General features: G+C 40.9%; 1 protein-coding gene across 1 annotated transcript in view; it reads left to right on the top strand.

The window, feature by feature from the left end:
- Window positions 1–18153, top strand: part of DSTYK (dual serine/threonine and tyrosine protein kinase) — a 51942-nt gene that overhangs the window by 19449 nt on the left and 14340 nt on the right. Inside the window, exons 3-10 of the mRNA XM_081025966.1 lie at window positions 8149–8818; window positions 12305–12537; window positions 12930–13013; window positions 13766–13942; window positions 14583–14712; window positions 15072–15228; window positions 15664–15796; window positions 17504–17617. Of these exons, the coding sequence (XP_080882092.1) occupies window positions 8149–8818; window positions 12305–12537; window positions 12930–13013; window positions 13766–13942; window positions 14583–14712; window positions 15072–15228; window positions 15664–15796; window positions 17504–17617 (1698 nt within the window). The remainder of the gene's footprint in view (window positions 1–8148; window positions 8819–12304; window positions 12538–12929; window positions 13014–13765; window positions 13943–14582; window positions 14713–15071; window positions 15229–15663; window positions 15797–17503; window positions 17618–18153) is intronic.

Raw genomic sequence — 18153 nt, 5'->3', positions numbered from 1 at the left:
TATTGGGGAAGGAGGACAGGACTTTATTGGGGAACAGTGTGTACTTCCAGGACATTTTTTTCCAAGTCAAGTCGTTGTCCTTTCAGTCTTAGTTGTGGAGGGCGCAGATCAGCTCCAGGTGCAATTGCCGTTGCTAGTTGCAGGGGGCGCAGCCCACCATCCCTTGTGGGAGTCGAGGAATCCAACCGACAACCTTGTGGTTGAGAGAACGCGCTCCAACCAACTGAGTCATATGGGAGGCAGCTCAGCTCAAGGTGCCGTGTTCAATCTTAGTTGCAGGGGGCGCTGCCCACCAACCCTTGCGGGACTCGAGGAATTGAACTGGCAACCTTGTGGTTGAAAGCCCACTGGCCCATGTGGGAATCGAACCGACAGCGTTTGGAGTTAGGAGCACGGAGCTCTAACTGCCTGAGCCACCCGCCGGCCCCTGAAGATTTTTTTAGTTCCCATTTTATTTAGGACCAGTGAGTTAAGCCCTAAACAGCCCTTCCATTTGGTATGTAAAAGAGGTGGTAAAGAAAGGAGATATTTAGCTAAAGGAAACCAAGATTGAATTAGGGGAAATGAGAAGTTCATTTTCAACTGTCAGATTATCAAAGCAGAGTGTTCCCCTACCCTCTTATACAATGGTCATTCTTCTAATTGTTACTTTAAAGTCCTCATAAATTAGCTATTTTCAGTTATTTCCAGAATAGGCCAACTCACATGAACCCGTAGTGCTTGGTATTCCCAAGCTTTTTAGTTCTAGGTCCCCTGAGATTCTCGGTTCATAATTCAACAGTAGAGGAACACTGTCAGCCATTAGTTCCTGAAACTTTGTTTAGCGTTAAAACATAGTCATTTTCCAACTGGCAACACATTTCACCATTCACTGTATTCGCTAGTTCTGTCTTCAGGTACAGACATCCTTCCCCTTCCCCATCCTTACCCTATTTTGGGCACATCCATCTACCACCTCCTTTTCTCTTTCCCTTCCTCTTACAAGTCCAGTGGAACACAGTTGTCTGCCTCAGAGATGTCCCAGTCTAATGTGTGTGTGTTTCCTATGAACACCTATAAGAAAAGGAATAGAAAGAAGCAGAGATAATTAAACTTCCTCAGCTGGAGATGGGATTCCTGCATCTCAGCAGTGACATTTTATTTACTGTGGCAGTTCCACAGCTTTCAGTTGTTTTGCTCTTATCAATAGCCAGCTTGTCCCCACCAGGCCCTTTGGACAGATGTACATGTCATCTGGCAGCCAGACTGCTGTATGATGCCATACACGGTTTTGGCTCATGGTGATGTATAGTAGATATGTTTCAGGGAACTGAGATAGACTAATGTTTCCAGGCAAGGTCTAATGACTTGCCCATAAACTTATTTTTTTACCAACTCTAACCAGTTGGAGTAGTAAAGCTTTTTCTTCATAACCCTCACTCAATAGCTTTCAATGGAAATAATCTATTTGAAATGTCATGCAGACATTGATATTTTTAATTTCTCAGCAGTTAATATTTTCACAACCCCAAATCATAAAGGATCTTACTTAAAATGACAAAAGTTTGTGTAAAAATTTAACCCCCAAATTTACTAAATACTGTTTGTTGCTAGAAGACTAGCTTCTCTCAATATTTATCTAGTTTTTGGCATTTATTATGGCACCTTATAAAATTAAATGTGTTGTGTGTTGCTTTAGTTAGGTACCATATCTTCTCTTGAATGTATCTAGATTGAAAGATAATGGTTGATTGGTAAAAAGTAGGAAAAAAGCCTAGGTGAGAGTCCTCAGGGTGAGAAGGTACGTATTGTTGGGGGAAAAGAGTACATGGAATTAGGCCAAAAATGGCTGTTCCAAGGGAAAAGAAACAAAGTTGGGGTAGCATGTATAAGACAGACAAATAAAGAATGTTATTCTAGAGATATTAAAATAAAGAAACCATGATTTTATGGGGCAAAAAGAAAGGGGAACTAACGTAATATGTTAAAAAAGGATATGGGAGGTTCAGGCAAATGCTAAATTATAAATTCCCTCTAGGCAGTAATCCTATATTCTTTGAATTTAAAATCTCTTTTGCCTTTCCCCTAACACACACTAACATGCATAGTGAAATGTAACCATCCTGCATACATTGCTCTTTGCCAAGAAACCGGGAAATACCTAGTATAGGTTCATTTATCTCTTAAGGATATGTGTGGTTTAGACGCAAGATTTAAAAAAAAATCCCTACGCTCACTAGATAGCCTTGATGTCTCTTAAGAACAGGTTGAAACTGAGGCTGTATTTTCTTAGTTCATAACCAGTGATTAATTCTGTTCTTCAAAGGTTAGCTCTTGGGGAGAAAATCTGGCAGAGATTTTAGTCTTAATCTTCCTCTTTTGTCTTCTCCCTTTTATAGGATCCGGCCTCTTTCCTGCACGAAATGGCTTCCCTCTATTTTCATTGCCTCTGAGATCTGTTGGTGTTTCCCTTTAAGTAGAGGATGGTGGGAGTAGGGAATCTTCCCCAGTTCAGAGACTCAAGAGGTTCAAAGTACTGTCAACAGGCAGAAACTGTTGTTTGCTATGAAAAATATTTTCTTTTGACTTTTTTTGTGGTATTTCACACAGTGCTTGCAGGACTGTTTCATAGCAAGGGCTTTACTTTGTAGCTAGCATATGCTTTTTGACAGAGAACACAAGCATTTAGGATCCCTGAAAGCATCTTGTCCAACCTTTATTCTTCTTTCAGAACTTCCCTACAGATAGTTCCTGACACACAGTGGGCCTTCAGTTACTGTTGAAGTATGGTCTTTATAGTCAAGAGGACCTCGATTTACATCCTGTCTTTGCCACTTAACTGATTCTGGTGCTTGGTTCCCTCATTTGGAAGATGAGGGTAATAATCCGTCTCTTTTAGGACTTATGAGGCTTACAAATGAGAGAGTATATGTAAAGCACCTAGCACAGTGTCTGGCACCTAGTAAGCTAGTCCCCTCCTTTCTTTGTATGAATTAATCAGTGTCCCTGAGGATTTCTTACTCTCTCAGTCTCCCATCCCTCCCCTGACAACCATCCACGTTGCAACTCCTTCCTTTTATCAAACTTAAGTCCTCCTGGTTCCAGGTTACTTATAGTTATTCTGCTCTAGTTAGAAACGAAGTTGTTCATAATTCATTATGAGGTACTTTTGTAATAAAATGAAAGAAGAGAAAGATGTTAATAAAAAGGTAAATACCACAAAATTTAAAGTTATAAAGTTAGAAGTCTTCCTTTCCTCATTCTCTCTTCATTCCACTATTTTCTGTCTCGATGAATCTGGTAAGAGAATAAAGCTTCAGATTTCTACTTTTATCTGTATCTGTGGGTACCCAGATGTTTGAATAGCTGCTGATAGAATGCATAGAGTCTTTTAGTACATTCTTTTTTTTCTTCTTTTAAAAGTGTTCATTAAAATATAGCTAACATACTATGTTATTAGTTTCAGGTGTACACTGTAGTTATTCAACATTTATATTACCTAAAGAAGTGATCACATGATATGTCTAGTAACCATCTGACACCGCACATTATTACAGTATTATTGACTATATTCCCTATGTTGTATTTATTTAATAACTGGAAATTTGAACCTCTTATTCCACTTCACCTGTTCCCCCCTTTCTAAAAAATGTTTCAACTACAGTTGACATTCAACATTATTTTGTATTAGTTTCATATTCACTACATTCTTGTCAACTTGTCTATTGCCTGATTCATTGAAGTATGAAATATAGAGAAGACAGTTCTGATCTGTAAGGGCTTCATACTTATTATAATGAGTGGAGATGCAGAGCCTTTGTTTTGGGTGTTTGGGATTATAAACATATTTCCACTTTTAGCATGATGGTCTCATGCTTTCTGTGGCTAGTTTAGGGTTTTGGTTGGGATTGTGGTTTTTCCCCCAAGTCTTGTTTCTGGCCTCTGAGTTACCACACTGATATTTTTACTAGATAGGAAGATGAGCATATATCCATTCTATGCTGCTGTTGGGATAAAGTTCTGGGTTGTCTTCAGCTAGTTCCAGTTGCTTATGAGGCATGTTATCGTCAGGAAATCTGTTCAGTTGCAGCTTCCCTTTGGAGTGTTTGTACCAACAAAAGTCAAGGTGTTCTCTGCAATGTAACAAGAATATAGAGGTATTTTCCTTAATATGTAAGTAAGCTTTAAGAGAGGGTGACTTCAGTGAACTATTTAAAAATGAAGAAGAAAGAATGGACCCTGTGTAAAAACAAACAGGAAAACTCTCTGAACCACTGTGTGAGAATCATATGGGAGGAAAATTGACAATAAAAATCGGTAGAATATGGGGACAGGGATGAGGTCGGCTGTGTTCATTGCTGAGCAGGGCAAGACTATTATATGGTTGTGTACTTCTGTGTGATGTAAACGGGAGGCTCAAGACTGTAGAGAAAGCAAAGACATCTGTGACCTACCTGAGTACATGACCGTCATACATCAGACAATCAGTTAATACAATCATCTTTAGCTCTGAGGGCCAGTAAGGTGCTGTGAGCATAGCGTAAGGACCCCTCATCAGTGAGAGCCAGTCTTCTTAGGAAGTGGTGAGGCTTCTTCAGTGATTGAGCGATTTCTTCTTGGCATTTAAGGTAATGTCATTTACGTCAAAAACAAAACCAAAGAGGTGAATTCTGGTGTCTGCAGAGATTCTTTTTCCTTTATTGAGTTAGGATTCATTCTTGGAGTAGAGGCAAACAGCAATTCCTGATAAATGTGTGGAATATACGTTGAAAGATAGAAAATTTTACCCATGATTATTGAAAGTGGTTTTGAGCAAGTAGTAAAAGCATCATTTATTCATCCATTCATTTCACATTTATTTATCGGATGCTCAGTAAGTGCAAGGCACTGTTCTAGGAGCCGGGAAGGAATAAAGCCTTCCAAGCAGTCTGAGGCAGACTTCCCTCTCTGGTGGCTAGAATGGGCCCCAAACAGGTCTGGCTCATCCTCTATCAATAATAATAATACTAACAATTGTTGTTGTTGTTATTATTATTATTTTGACTCCGTGTCTCCAGGAGACAGTGCTGGCTTCCCTTCTTACTTGTGTCAGACATGAGCCATTTCTTCACTGTAAGTATTAACAGAAGTGAATATCACATTCTAGGCTGATTTGTCTGCTGCTAGGAGCACAGCCAGCAGCTCTTTTTGCCTGTCTTCTAGAAGTCTTGGTGGTCAGAACAGTGAGGCCAACTACTCAAGTTAATTAACTGGGAAATGGAGAAGAGAGAGCATGGGACCTTTTTTTTAATCCATTTTTCTTTGGTTCAGGATATATTTAAGAATAGACAGCTTCTTTCTAGGTGCCAATATATCAAGCAATACCTGCCACCAGAAAACCCTGAATCCATTTAAAAAAAATGAATTTGCACCCATTAGCAAATGAAGTCATCTGTGTTTTAGAAAAGATTCTGGTTTACAAATGGATTTGGCAGCTTTGGCCAGTGGTTCTGTTGTACACGCAAAATGATCCTTTGAGGAAAACCTAGAAATTTATTTTAGAATTTTAAGAAATGCACTAAATAAACAAGCAAACAAAAAGTCTTCCTGAAAATTTTCCAAAGGACATTTAACTTTGTTTTTGAATGTTTAGGCTTTCTTCCTATCATATTCCTATAAGTTTGATTGAGTTACATCTTTTACAATATATATGTATACACACACACACACACACACACACACACATATGTATTTATTTAAGACAGTTTTCAAATTTTAAAACATATTTTTAAGAACACTTTCACTTATGATTCTCTATCATATTATAACTTTTCATTTCTGGGGATCCTCTTTTAGTCTTTTTTTATTTATTATATGTAATTATAATGTTGGCATTTAGGCAAATTGTATATTTTACTCCAAATCTTAGAAGTTCTTCCTTACTAGCTTTTTGAATATGCCTCATGAAGTGATTCATACTCTAGTTGTATGACTCAGGACAGTGAAAGAGGATTTATTTTGGACAGCAGGGAGAGTGTCAGACTAGTCTTCCAATCAGAAAGCATTCCGTGCAATTCAAGGCACAGATGAAACAGCAGATTTCTTCATGGCCTAGGCTTAGATGGAAAATAGGTGGATTTATGTAGTATTTACTCACATATAAATGGTGAGATGGGCAAAGCACTTTTAGCTTTAGGGAGTTCAGAGTGGCCAGCCAAATGATACTTACGTGGCCTACCTGAGCATAAAGCTTACTAGAGCTTTGTTGGGGAAGAAGGTGAGACCTTTGTGCTTTGCTGGGAATGAGAGAACGCGCGCGTGCGCGCGCGCACACACACACACACACACACACACACACACACACACACACAATGAGAAACAATAGGCTGGCATTTCTCAGTCCTTTCTTTCTTTTCTGGAGAAGGAGATAAAAAAGGAAGAGGTCCTAGGTTTTGATTTTTAAAAATCTTTCATCGGAAATACGTGTTGCTTAACTAAAGTAAGGAATGAAAACAATATTAATTTGAAAGAAAATAAATTCTGTATCTTTTAGATTTTAAATAAAGTGAAATTTCAACACCTGATAACTGTTAAGAACACACACTCAAGCAGGTTTGTGGTGAGTTCATAACTGTAAAATGTGCTAGAAGTTTGTGGAGGATTGGATTTTTGAGTTTGCAGACTCCTGAAGACATTGGGAGTTGGTGTGCCAACTGTGGTGGTATAGGCGTGAAATCTCCAGGTCAACCCTTAGGTCTGAAATGCCAGGCACAGTATTTAATTTCAGAGATACAGAGCAGCAGCATATGCAGTGGATGGAAATACATGCTCTTTAGTGCTCAAGCTCCTCAGGAAAGGAGTCAAACACAAAGCGGAAACTACTGGCTAGGAAAAGGGCCTGTAGAAGATTTGTTTCTAAATCAAATATCATTCTTGAAACTCGCTTTAGGAACTTTCGTGTATCAGTTATGATTGGGATTAATCATATGTAAAAGACGAGCACGAAAGCAGGGGCTTGCTTAAACAAGACACATCTTAATTTTTTCTTTCCTCATATAAAAAGTCAACTGCGTGCAGCTAGGCATTTGAGGGCCAGTGTGGCAGCTTCTTGGTGATCAGATTTCCTGTTTCTTTCTGCTTCATCATCCTTAGTTCTGGCTCCACCCTAAGGTCTGCCTTATGGCTGGACCACTGCTGGTCTAGATGTCGCATCTGTGCTCTAGACAAGAAGGGCAAGGCTGAAGTACACACTTCTTGGTAGAACCAAATCCCCTCTAAAGAGTTTTCCTGGCCTCCTCGTCTGTCTGTAAAGGACATTGCCTTCCCAATAAACAGAGGATAAATATTGGATAGGCAAACCTTAGTCTCTGTCCTACCAAGTGATCATGAGAATAAAGGTTATTACCAAGACTTAGGTGGCTAAGACTTTGGGATGCCTGCACACTCTTAGAATAGGACAGGAATAATGTTTGGCAAACCTGGCTTTTAGTTTGCTGTTGATTGATTGATTCAACAGTATTGCTAGGTACTGTAGTTACAGTCATGAGCAAGATAGACATGGCCCCTGCCCTCAAAGAGTTTACTGGCTAATGGGGAAAAATGGGTTTTAAATAAATAAATTAAATAAATAAATAAATTTATATTCTAATGTTGACCATTAAGAAAAGGAGAAATAGAGAATGCTTGGGATTGTGTAATAGGAAAGACTCTGTAAGGGTATAACATGGCATACACATCGAGATTTAAAGGATGCTTGAGAGAAGACCAGGTTAGAAAGGTGGGGATGGGGGTGTGAGAGAAGCGCAAGAGTGGGAGGAATGTTCCAGGCAGACTCACTCTTAGTCTGGTAATTTCCAAAACAGTTCTTCCATTATTTGTCTTATTTCTTAATCAGACAGACTCAGTGGGAGTTTCCAAGCAACAGAGGAAGGCAGGGACTAAATATTCTTTTTATCTGAAATGGCTAAAGGGGCTGCCATTTCCACATTTCTTTTTTCACTCTCTAGATGAGTGCCCACCTGCGTGGGCTGCCCCAGGGAGTATTGGTAACTGAGGTGGACAAATGATTGGGGCACGTCAAAGTCCAGGTGCCCAATCATAGATCTGGCTTTTGGTCTCAGTGTGGGACTTGGGGGAGGCAAGGATTGGTTCTGACCCTGCAGTGCTGATCTGACCCCTTTCCCCTTCCAGGAGGTGGACGTTGTGGTGGCACCATGCCAAGGCCTCCGGCCCACAGTGGATGTATTGGGCGACGTGGTAAATGATTTCTTGCCTGTGATAACCTATGCGCTTCACAAAGATGAACTCTCTGAGAGGGAGGAGCAAGAGCTTCAGGAAATCCGGGAGTATTTCTCCTTGCCCATATTCTTCTTCAAAGTGCCGAAGCTGGGCTCAGAGATAATTGACTCCTCCACCAAAAGAATGGAGAGTGAAAGATCACCACTTCATCGCCAGCTAATTGACCTGGGCTATCTGAGCATCAGTCACTGTAACTGTGGGGCCCCCGGCCAGGACACTAAAGCTCAGAGCATGTTGGTGGAACAAAGTGAGAAGCTAAGACACTTGAGCACCTTTTGTCACCAGGTGCTACAGGCTCGCCTGGTGGACGCAGCCAGGGCCCTGAACCTGGTACATTGCTGCTGCCTCGACATCTGTATTAACCAGGCCTTTGACATGCAGCGGGACCTGCAGATTACTCCCAAGCGCCTGGAATATACGCGGAAAATGGAGAATGAGTTGTATGAATCACTGATGAATATTGCCAACCGAAAGCAGGAGGAAATGAAGGACATGATTGTTGAGACACTTAACACCATGAAGGAGGAACTGCTGGATGATGCTGCCAACATGGAGTTTAAAGGTAGGTCCCAGAGAGAGAGCTTGGTGGGGCGCTGGGACTGCAGGAGCCTCTCTACCCTCTCAGCTGAGAATGGAGGACCCTCAGGGTCATCTCATCTACGCTGCTGTAATCAGCAGGAGTCCACCTTAAATCATTTAGCCAAGGTGGCCTTGTTCCAAGAGACCTTCCTGGAGGATACCATTGTCATTCCTTCCCAGAACTGTTAGCCTAACTTTTGGTAAATTCATTCTAATAGTGCTCTTTAATCTCCAGCTTCTATCTGTATCCCCTTGACTCTAATGGAGCTGGAGAAGAGCCACTTGAAGAATGTTACTAAGTCATGCTTTTAGTCTTGACTCCTTTTGCATAGTTCATGCTTCTTCATTGGTCCTTTCTGTATGCATGTCATGGTTTCCATTTTCTTTTCAGGTTGCTCCTAAAACCCCACTCAGGAGGATTTTCCAAAGTAGTGTTTTTAGCTTTTCTGGCAGTGCCATTCTTCACGAATGGCTATTAACAAAATTGGGCCAAAGTGGTTAGGCAGGTCTCTTAGTGTCTGAGGTTTACATGCTGCTGACTTTGTGTACTGACTGCTGTTTAAGTCTTCCTGTGTGAGCATTAGCTCTACTACCCATTAATTAAAGGGACATGGTTTGCAAGTTACGCTTTAGGTTCTCAATCATGGCTACCCATCCAAATCACCTGGGAGGCTTTTTGAAAATAGAGATGCTCGAGACTACTAATTCATCAGAATTTCTGACACAGGACCTAGCATCAGTTTTTTTCAAAAGCAACCCTCCCTAGGTGGATTCTACGTCTTGCAGGGAACTGGGACTTAGACAGGTAAGGAATTTGCTCAGAGTCACACAACTACTAAAGGAGAGGCAGAATTTGAATCTAAATAATCTGATTCCTGGACCCATACTCTTTTTTTCCATGCTTTACTGCTTCTTTATCTGCTTCTAGTAACTTGATGCCACCATCTTCCTGGTGACCTCAGCATGGTCTTTAACTGTTTTCTTTCTCTTATCCCCACATCCAGTCAGTTCCCAAGTCCTGCTGAGTCTTCTTCCATATTTTAAAATATCTGCCATTGCTTTTCTATTCCCTCTTCTATAGTCTAACTGAACTATTGTTACTGATTGATCTCATTGACATTGTTCGTTCCTTTCTCCAGTTCATCTTTATTAGCTCCGTATTCCTACAAAGTTTAGACTCCTTTGCCTCGTATTAAAAATCTTCCAGAGCCTAGCACTTACCAACTTTCTCAGTCTTATTTCCCACTATGTGCCTTCCTGTAATTTCTGTTTCAGTTGGTCTCAACTGCTTGCTCTCCTCTAGATGTTCCTTTTACTTTTTCTTTGCTCATGCCCTGCCCTAAGCCTGCAATGTCTTCTATTGTCTGTGAATTTCCAAATGCTACCTACCCGTCAAGTCCTCTTCCAAGTAACATTTTTCATGAAGTTGTCTGTAATTTTCTTAGCTAACAACCATTGCATTCATCTGAACTCCCAAAACATTTCATTTGTAATCGAAATTTCTGGCATATTTCACTTTCCATCTTTTATTATAGTTATTAACAATTATGTTCTTCTGACACTTTTCTAAAATCTTAGAGGTGAAGGAGAATAGAATCTGGGTCTTACTCATTTTTATACCCCTTGCAGCAAATAACACAATGTCTGTTACATCTTTGGAAAGTGAACGAGTGTGTGAATGATGGTGTATGGCTATGTTACACTTACAGATACAAAGGAAATGTGGTAGCTTTCGCATGCATAGGGTGCCATATTTCTTACAGGTTTTTCTAAAGATGAATAAAAATACCTCTTTGGTAAATTCCTATGGGAGGGAGGAGTTGCTGAGAAATGCTTACTTGCAGTGGAAATCCTAGGGCCTCTTCTGAATATTTAACTACAGACGCTGGAGCAGCAGTGCTGGCATCATAGAACACATGATAAAGGCAGGTTAGGGCAGGGAGGTGGGCAATGAAATATTTGATTATTTGTTATGTGCCAGGCATACCATGTTTGGTGTCTGGGATACAGTAGTTAGTTCAACACACGTGAGAGTAACTGGGAACAAATAGATCAAATGTCTGGCTCTGTTAACTACATTGTGGATTTGTGGATCTACTTACCTAGTTGGCTATATATTAGACACAACTTACATGTCTGCTTCTTATCTTGTTCTAAGTCCTTTCTGAGTATTCTTGAGCCAATAATAGATTTAAAAGAGAGCTTACCCACATTTTCTCTGGAACCAGAGTTCTAGTACTGGTTTTTGTTTGTTTTTAAATAAAAGTAATACATACACACTGGGTATCATGACATACATACTTTATAAAATACTTATTTTTTGCGAAGATAATACCTTCATACATGGTACTTAACGCGAAAGTAAAATGATACAGTCCCCCAGTCATCCAGTTTTCCTCTCTCTGTTCTTCTGCTCCTTGCTTTTGCACTTAAGTCATTCCTTAGAGGTCTTCCCATAAATGTGCATACAAATTTGTCTTCTAATGGATATACGTTAATTTATTTAACTACTCCCCTACTGATGGACATTTTGTCTATTTCTTATCTTTTTGCTATTACAAACTGTACTGCATTGATCATTATTGTACCTATATACCTTTGGGACTTGTAAGGATATATTTCTAGAAAAATAATTTCTAGAAGAGTAGTTAGGTCAAAAGGTATATAGATTTTTTGTTGTTGTTGATTGGTTAGTTTAGAATTTGGGCAGATATTGCTAGATTTCCTGCAAGGAGGTAGCACTAATTTAAATTTCCATCAGTAGACACGAGATTGCTTTTTTAGTAGTGGAGTTTTTTGCAGGTAATTTGTCTTCTCTTAATTGCTTCTGTCCTCTGGCTTGCAAAACAGAGTTTCTAATCCTGAGAGATAGTGGCATGGTGGGGACAATGTTCTAGTTTTACTTTTCATTTATCTAGTAATTGATTAGAATTGAATTCCTGACTCTGGGATTTTTCTTAATATGCTAGGTAGTGTGAAATATTACAAAGGTCAGAGGTTTGGGAATCCATGAGCTTTGGGTTCAGATGCTGATTATATTACTTACTAAGTGTACTATCCCCACTTTGTCTTCTCTTTGAGGCTATTTCCTGATCTATACAATATAACTAACAATGTCCACCTGACAAAGTTATTTTGAGGATTAAATTAGACTACACATGTAAAATATTTACTATAGTGCTTTCAAATAGTCTGCACTCAATAAACATTCTACCCCTCCTATAAATGTGACCAAAAAGCTAACAAAATCAGGAGGCTCATTCTAGACACAATTGCTCCTTCTTAAGATTCCTAGTAGTTGAGGGTTATATGGCCCCTGATCATCCTGAAGGCCACAGGTCATCAGCCAGCCATGTGTTTTGTAGCCGTCATCATGGTAGCTCCTTGGCTGTGACTTGAGGGATGCCTTTGTTCAGTGTACCTGCCCCTACCCTCGCAGTCAACTAGCTTATTTCTCTGCCTTCCATAGATGTCATTGTCCCTGAGAATGGGGAAGCAGTGGGCACCAGAGAGATCAAATGCTGCATCCGACAGATCCAAGAACTCATCATCTCCCGGCTGAATCAGGCAGTGGCTAACAAGCTCATCAGCTCGGTGGATTACCTACGTGAGAGCTTTGTTGGAACCCTGGAACGGTGTCTGCAGAGCCTGGAGAAGTCTCAGGATGTTTCCGTTCACATCACCAGTAATAATCTCAAACAGGTACTCAAAGAATGTTTAAGATACCATGTCACAGATAATGCATGAAACAATCCACACACAAGCCCAACTTCAAGTTGGCCAACAATTTCCCTTTCAACTTTTTGCTGATCCAGTTAGAATTTTTTTTTCTTATCACATGACCACTGCCTGTGGGAGGTGCTTGTGCACTGTACAATTGCTGTTAAGTTGATGAGCAAGAAGAAGATGAAGAAAAGGGGCCCAAATAGTCACAAAAAGTGATCAACTTGCATTGACTCTGAACATATATTGAGGAATAAATTTGAAAACCTGGAGACCAGACTACGTTCTTGAAGTAAATATCATTTATTGCATTTTTAAAATAGCCACTCTATTCAGGGCATATTGATTTTCTTTTGTGTGCTCTCTTTCAGATCTTAAATGCTGCCTATCATGTCGAAGTCACATTTCACTCAGGGTCCTCGGTTACAAGAATGCTGTGGGAGCAAATCAAGCAGGTAGAGGTTGCCTAGAGAAAAAATGTTTAGATCTTAGTTGGCTCAAATGAGTCTTAGTCACTCTGGTAGAGAACAGGTATCCAAGATCTTCTGTTAGTTTGGGGTGGCTGTTTGTCTTAGTTTGCCTGCCTGGGAGAATCTGGTTTATGCCTATTCTGCAGTAATTGTTAATAGTGCACCTTTAACTCTTTAAAGTGGCATGTTTCAATGATATTTTATGGAGCCATAGACCCTGCTTCACTAGCTTCTTCATATTTTTAAAAAATATTATTTTATAAATAAATTTATTAGAACACAGTCATGCCCGTTTATTTATGAATTTTCTATGGCTGTTTTGGAGCTACAAAGGCAGAGCTGAGTGGTTGCAGCTTCTTCATATTTTTTTGTCCCAACCTAAATGTTTTCTCAGAACCAGGTTTTGTTGCCGGAGGCCATGAGTGTAGTTGCTTTCTGGAATTTGGTCTGGCTCTTATGTAGAGTTACTTACTGACTTCACAGTGGATTTATCAGGCTCTCCCTAGCACTGGACGTAATATATTGAGTTTGTGAGCATGCAGACTAGGCCTAGTGTTCTTTAATGCTTTCCTTTGGGCTGAGCCTTGATTTTGAGGTAGATGGAATTGGAGAGGAGTCTTGGACTTCATGTGCATCCTATCTTAAGAGTGGATAACCCAGAGAAGGAAGGGGGTTGGTTCTTTCTAGTGGTTTCTGTCTCCCATCCCTCTATGTTCTCACTGTCCTCCTCCTGGCAGATCATTCAGCGCATCACATGGGTGAGCCCACCTGCTATCACACTAGAATGGAAGAGGAAGGTGGCCCAGGAAGCCATTGAGAGCCTCAGTGCCTCCAAGTTGGCCAAAAGCATTTGCAGCCAGTTCCGGACCCGGCTCAATAGTTCTCATGAGGCCTTTGCAGCCTCATTGCGGCAGGTGGGTATGTAGGAAAGGTCATATAGCTGGATCAAGTGGAGAAGAACCTCCTCCACTGGGGAATATTTTACTCTCTGCTCTCCACATAATTAAAAAAAAATTACTAGTATAACATCATGACACAGGAAGCTTTATCAATAAATTGTTCACATGGATATTTTTCTATTTTAACTATGAGAATGCAGGGAGAATGCAGGGAGTCAGTTAATTTCCATTTTATTGAGTGAGGAATGAAAATTGAGGGGCAGGAATTTTATATACGTTTATATAGTATTTTAGGAGTAAATTACAGAAAGGGACAAATTTCCATCTTCCATACTAGTTTGCAGTTTTGTGACATCTACTTGTCTCTTTGGGGTGTGTGTGTGTGTGTGTGTGTGTGCACGCGCACGTGCATGTGTGCGCGTATGAATATTTGTGTGTATTAGGGGAGAGTGGGTAGATATAATATGCATCCAGGAAGAAAAGTTATTACTTGTTGAGAGCCCATTATAACCAATCTCTGAATTAAATATGTTACATATATCTTACTTAATTCTCACAGCTATCCTTATGAGGCAGATATTATTATTGCTATATAATGGGGAGAACTCAGAGCTAGGGATTTGAGAGGTCATGTCTTTTTTCTGTGTCCTCCCAGCTGGAAGCTGGCCACTCAGGCAGGTTGGAGAAAACTGAAGATCTGTGGCTGAAGGTTCGAAAAGATCACGCCCCCCGTCTGGCCCGCCTTTCTCTGGAAAGCCGTTCTTTACAGGATGTCTTGCTGCATCGTGAGTCCTTGTTTTTTTGCAAGTAAATTGGATACCTGACATTCTCATGTTCAGCCTCGGAGAATCCAAGTGTCAAAAGCTGCTTCCTTGCGAAGCTACCTAAGCACTCCTTGATGTGTTTTTGAATTCCTGAGTGTGTTTGGTCCTGCTGTTTATATAGTTGAAATAACATAAGCAAAGTTTATTCAAATCAAACCAGTTAGGTTACTTTCTGCTGGTTTAGAAGGACATCCTAATTTCTTCCCCTCTATGTAATTACGACTTCTTACCTCGAGGCAGGTCCAAGGCTAAGAATCTTAGGGAGGTTGCCCAGCAAGTTCCCATCCCTCCCGCCTTATCTCTGTCTCTGTACCTTGTAGGTAAACCTAAACTGGGACAGGAACTGGGCCGGGGCCAGTACGGTGTGGTGTACCTGTGTGACAACTGGGGGGGACACTTCCCTTGTGCCCTCAAGTCGGTTGTTCCTCCAGATGAGAAGCACTGGAATGACCTGGCTTTGGAGTTTCATTACATGAGGTGGGTCAGGTCTCATTCACATCTATAGGAAGAGACCCAGAGAAGAAGCCGGAAGCCTGGTATAAATTTTGTACCAAAAACTACATTATGCCTTGTCTCTGCACACCTAGGTCTCAAATGGTGCGGACCAGTGTTACTGTGTCTGGCCCAGAGCTGTGCTGTCATCAAGGCCATTACCGTGTTTGCTTGCCTTTTCTCCACCATCCTAATGTCTCAGGCTCATCCCTCCATTTGACTTTCTTCCTTAGTCCTTAAGGCCTATGCATTATGCAAAGATACCATAATTCTTTGTCTTTGCTCAGGAGTTCATTCTCTTTGCCCTCTCTCTGTACCAGGGCCACTACCTGTGGACCTGGACTAAACGTGGTCCTAGGTTGTTCCCTCCCCTGTGGTGGCATACTGTGTTATAGCCCAGACCTCTCTCCTTCCTACCAGGTCTCTGCCAAAGCATGAGCGACTGGTGGATCTCCATGGTTCTGTCATCGACTACAACTATGGCGGTGGCTCCAGCATTGCTGTGTTGCTCATTATGGAGCGACTACACCGGGACCTCTACACTGGGCTGAAGGTGAGGCGAGGCAAGGACAGAGATCTCGCTGGCAGCCGGGTCTGCAGCTTCCTTCCTGGCCTTTCATCCTTTCTTGTTTGTTCAGAGCTTCTAGTGTTCTTAAAACATTGCTGGAGTAATCAAGCTTTATTACCCTTATTGCCAAAAAACTTTAAAAATTTCTCAGAATCTTTTTGGCCCATTTCATATCCAGAATACTGTAATTCACCACTTTTACCTCCTGTGGTAGTGGGGAAAATCTGGACTACTCAGAAGAGCAGAAAAGTTTTCTATAACTCTGTTGTTCTTTCTCCTTTTTACTGTCCATGGATATAGCCAGTTTTTGTCGTTTAGTCAATACGTATTTATTAGTGACTACTTTGTATAAGGCACCATAAAGGGATGTCAGAAAGTGTAATTGTCAGGAACTTTTAAGATAATTATAGTCAGGGGGCAGCCGGTTAGCTCAGTTGGTTAGAGCACAGTGCTGATAACACTGAGGTTGCCGGTTCGATCCCTGCATGGGCCACGGTGAGCTCTGCCCTCCTTAAAAAAAAAAGAAAGAAAAGAAGATAATTATAGTCAGTGAATATTTCATGAAGATGTGGTGTTTGAGTTTGATAGTACACCTTGAAGGAAAAATTTGGGCAGTTGGAAAGAAGAGGCCAAGGGAGGAAACAGCATAATGGCAAGAGTCTTGGAAGACCAGTCAAGATGCTACTCAGGTTGGAGCAACTGGTTCATTTTGGGAATTGTTGGGGGTGGGAAGAGAGAATGTGCACAGAAATGTTAGGGAGAAATTATAAAGGATTAAAAATGTTAAGAGTTTCCATAGAATTCAAATTCTGTTACAGACAATGAAAAGCTATCAAACACCCTCTGTTGGATATGGAGTTTTCCTCATCTAAAATAACCACCAAAAAGGAAGTGGAGAGGTTACTTTTGTCTGTTCTCTGCATTGTAGCTGAGGAGAACGGGGGGAAAGCTAACTCCAGATGTCTGGATAGGTCCCTTCTCACAGATTTCTCTTGTACCAGTGTGTATGGAAACTTCCAGAAGTAGAACCAAGGAATCTTTAAAAATGCTTGTAGGACCTATGAGAAATCAATATGGTGAAGAAAATGACCCTCAAAGTGGCTTTCCCTTTTCATTTCGAAGGAGTTAAGGTCAGCACTGTCTGCTGTTTCTCCACAAGAGGGCTAGAGAACCATATCTGAGCTTTTTGTTGAGTGATGTGATGTTCTCCAGAATTCAAGATACCCTAAATCAGAGGCTTGGTAGAAGATTAGTGACTTCGGCATTTGAATCCATAAAACCCAACCTGGCCTAACTAGGTCTACAGAGCAATGGATGTATCTGCTGAAGGACCTAGAAATACTTACTTTGAGCCTCAAGGGCAATTCCAGAGTTTGTTTAGGGTTAGAATGAGCTCATGCCTTTAGTCTTTTGTTTGCATCCTTCCTAGTCACATCTGGGGATTAGCCAGCTGGCCTAAGTGCAGCCTTCGGGGATTTTATCTGGCCTGTATAGCTTGTCCTTCCTTGCTTTTCCTCTACTTCCGTCTCCTAACTGCTTTTCTCTTCCCTTTGTAAATCCACTTTTCTGTCCTTGTGTACCCTAGTGCAGTCAGTCTTTCTGTACCCCACAGCAGGAACTCTTAGTTGGTGTAAGCAGGTTGGATTGAAGGATTACCTTCTAGTGACAAGTAAGCTCTTTTGTCTCCCCAAGGCTGGGCTGACCCTGGAGACACGTTTGCAGATAGCACTAGATGTGGTGGAAGGAATCCGCTTCCTGCACAGCCAGGGACTTGTCCACCGTGATATCAAACTGAAAAACGTGCTGGTAAGTAAGAGCTGTTTGCCCACGATAACGTGCTGCCTCTGTGAGTTAAGTGACCTCTGGAGGGTACACATAAGTTTGATCACAGGAAACAGCTGGAAGGAAAGTAGTCGAGTTAACAGCAGAGTACATGGATGGTATCTTGAACTTAAAGCTTAAGGGAGGACTTGCATCATAGACCCAGTTTATATTGCTTAAGTTTTTTCTTTCAACACTATTGAAAAAATTTAAACTTACGGGAAAGTTAATAGGGTGGTACAATGAAAGTCTATGTACTGTTCACCTAAATTCACATTCTCTCTTTTAGTATGGTCTCTGTATCTCTTTGCCTCTCTCTCTTTCTCTCTCTCTCTGTCTCTCTGTCTCTCTCTCTCTCTCTCTCTCTCCCCCCCCACACACACACACACAGTTTTATTGAACTATATGAAAGTAAGTTGCAGATAATACGTCATTCCTAAATATAAGTATACCTCATTTTATTATGGTTTGCTTAATGCACTTCACAGATACTGTGTTTTAAAAATTGAAAGTTTGTGGCA

The sequence above is a fragment of the Rhinolophus hipposideros genome (genome assembly GCF_964194185.1).
Source record: "Rhinolophus hipposideros genome assembly, chromosome: 19".
In the NCBI taxonomy this organism is placed as follows: domain Eukaryota; kingdom Metazoa; phylum Chordata; class Mammalia; order Chiroptera; family Rhinolophidae; genus Rhinolophus; species Rhinolophus hipposideros.
The sequence above is the reverse complement of the archived record's forward strand: the minus strand, read 5'-3'. Positions and strand labels throughout refer to the sequence as shown.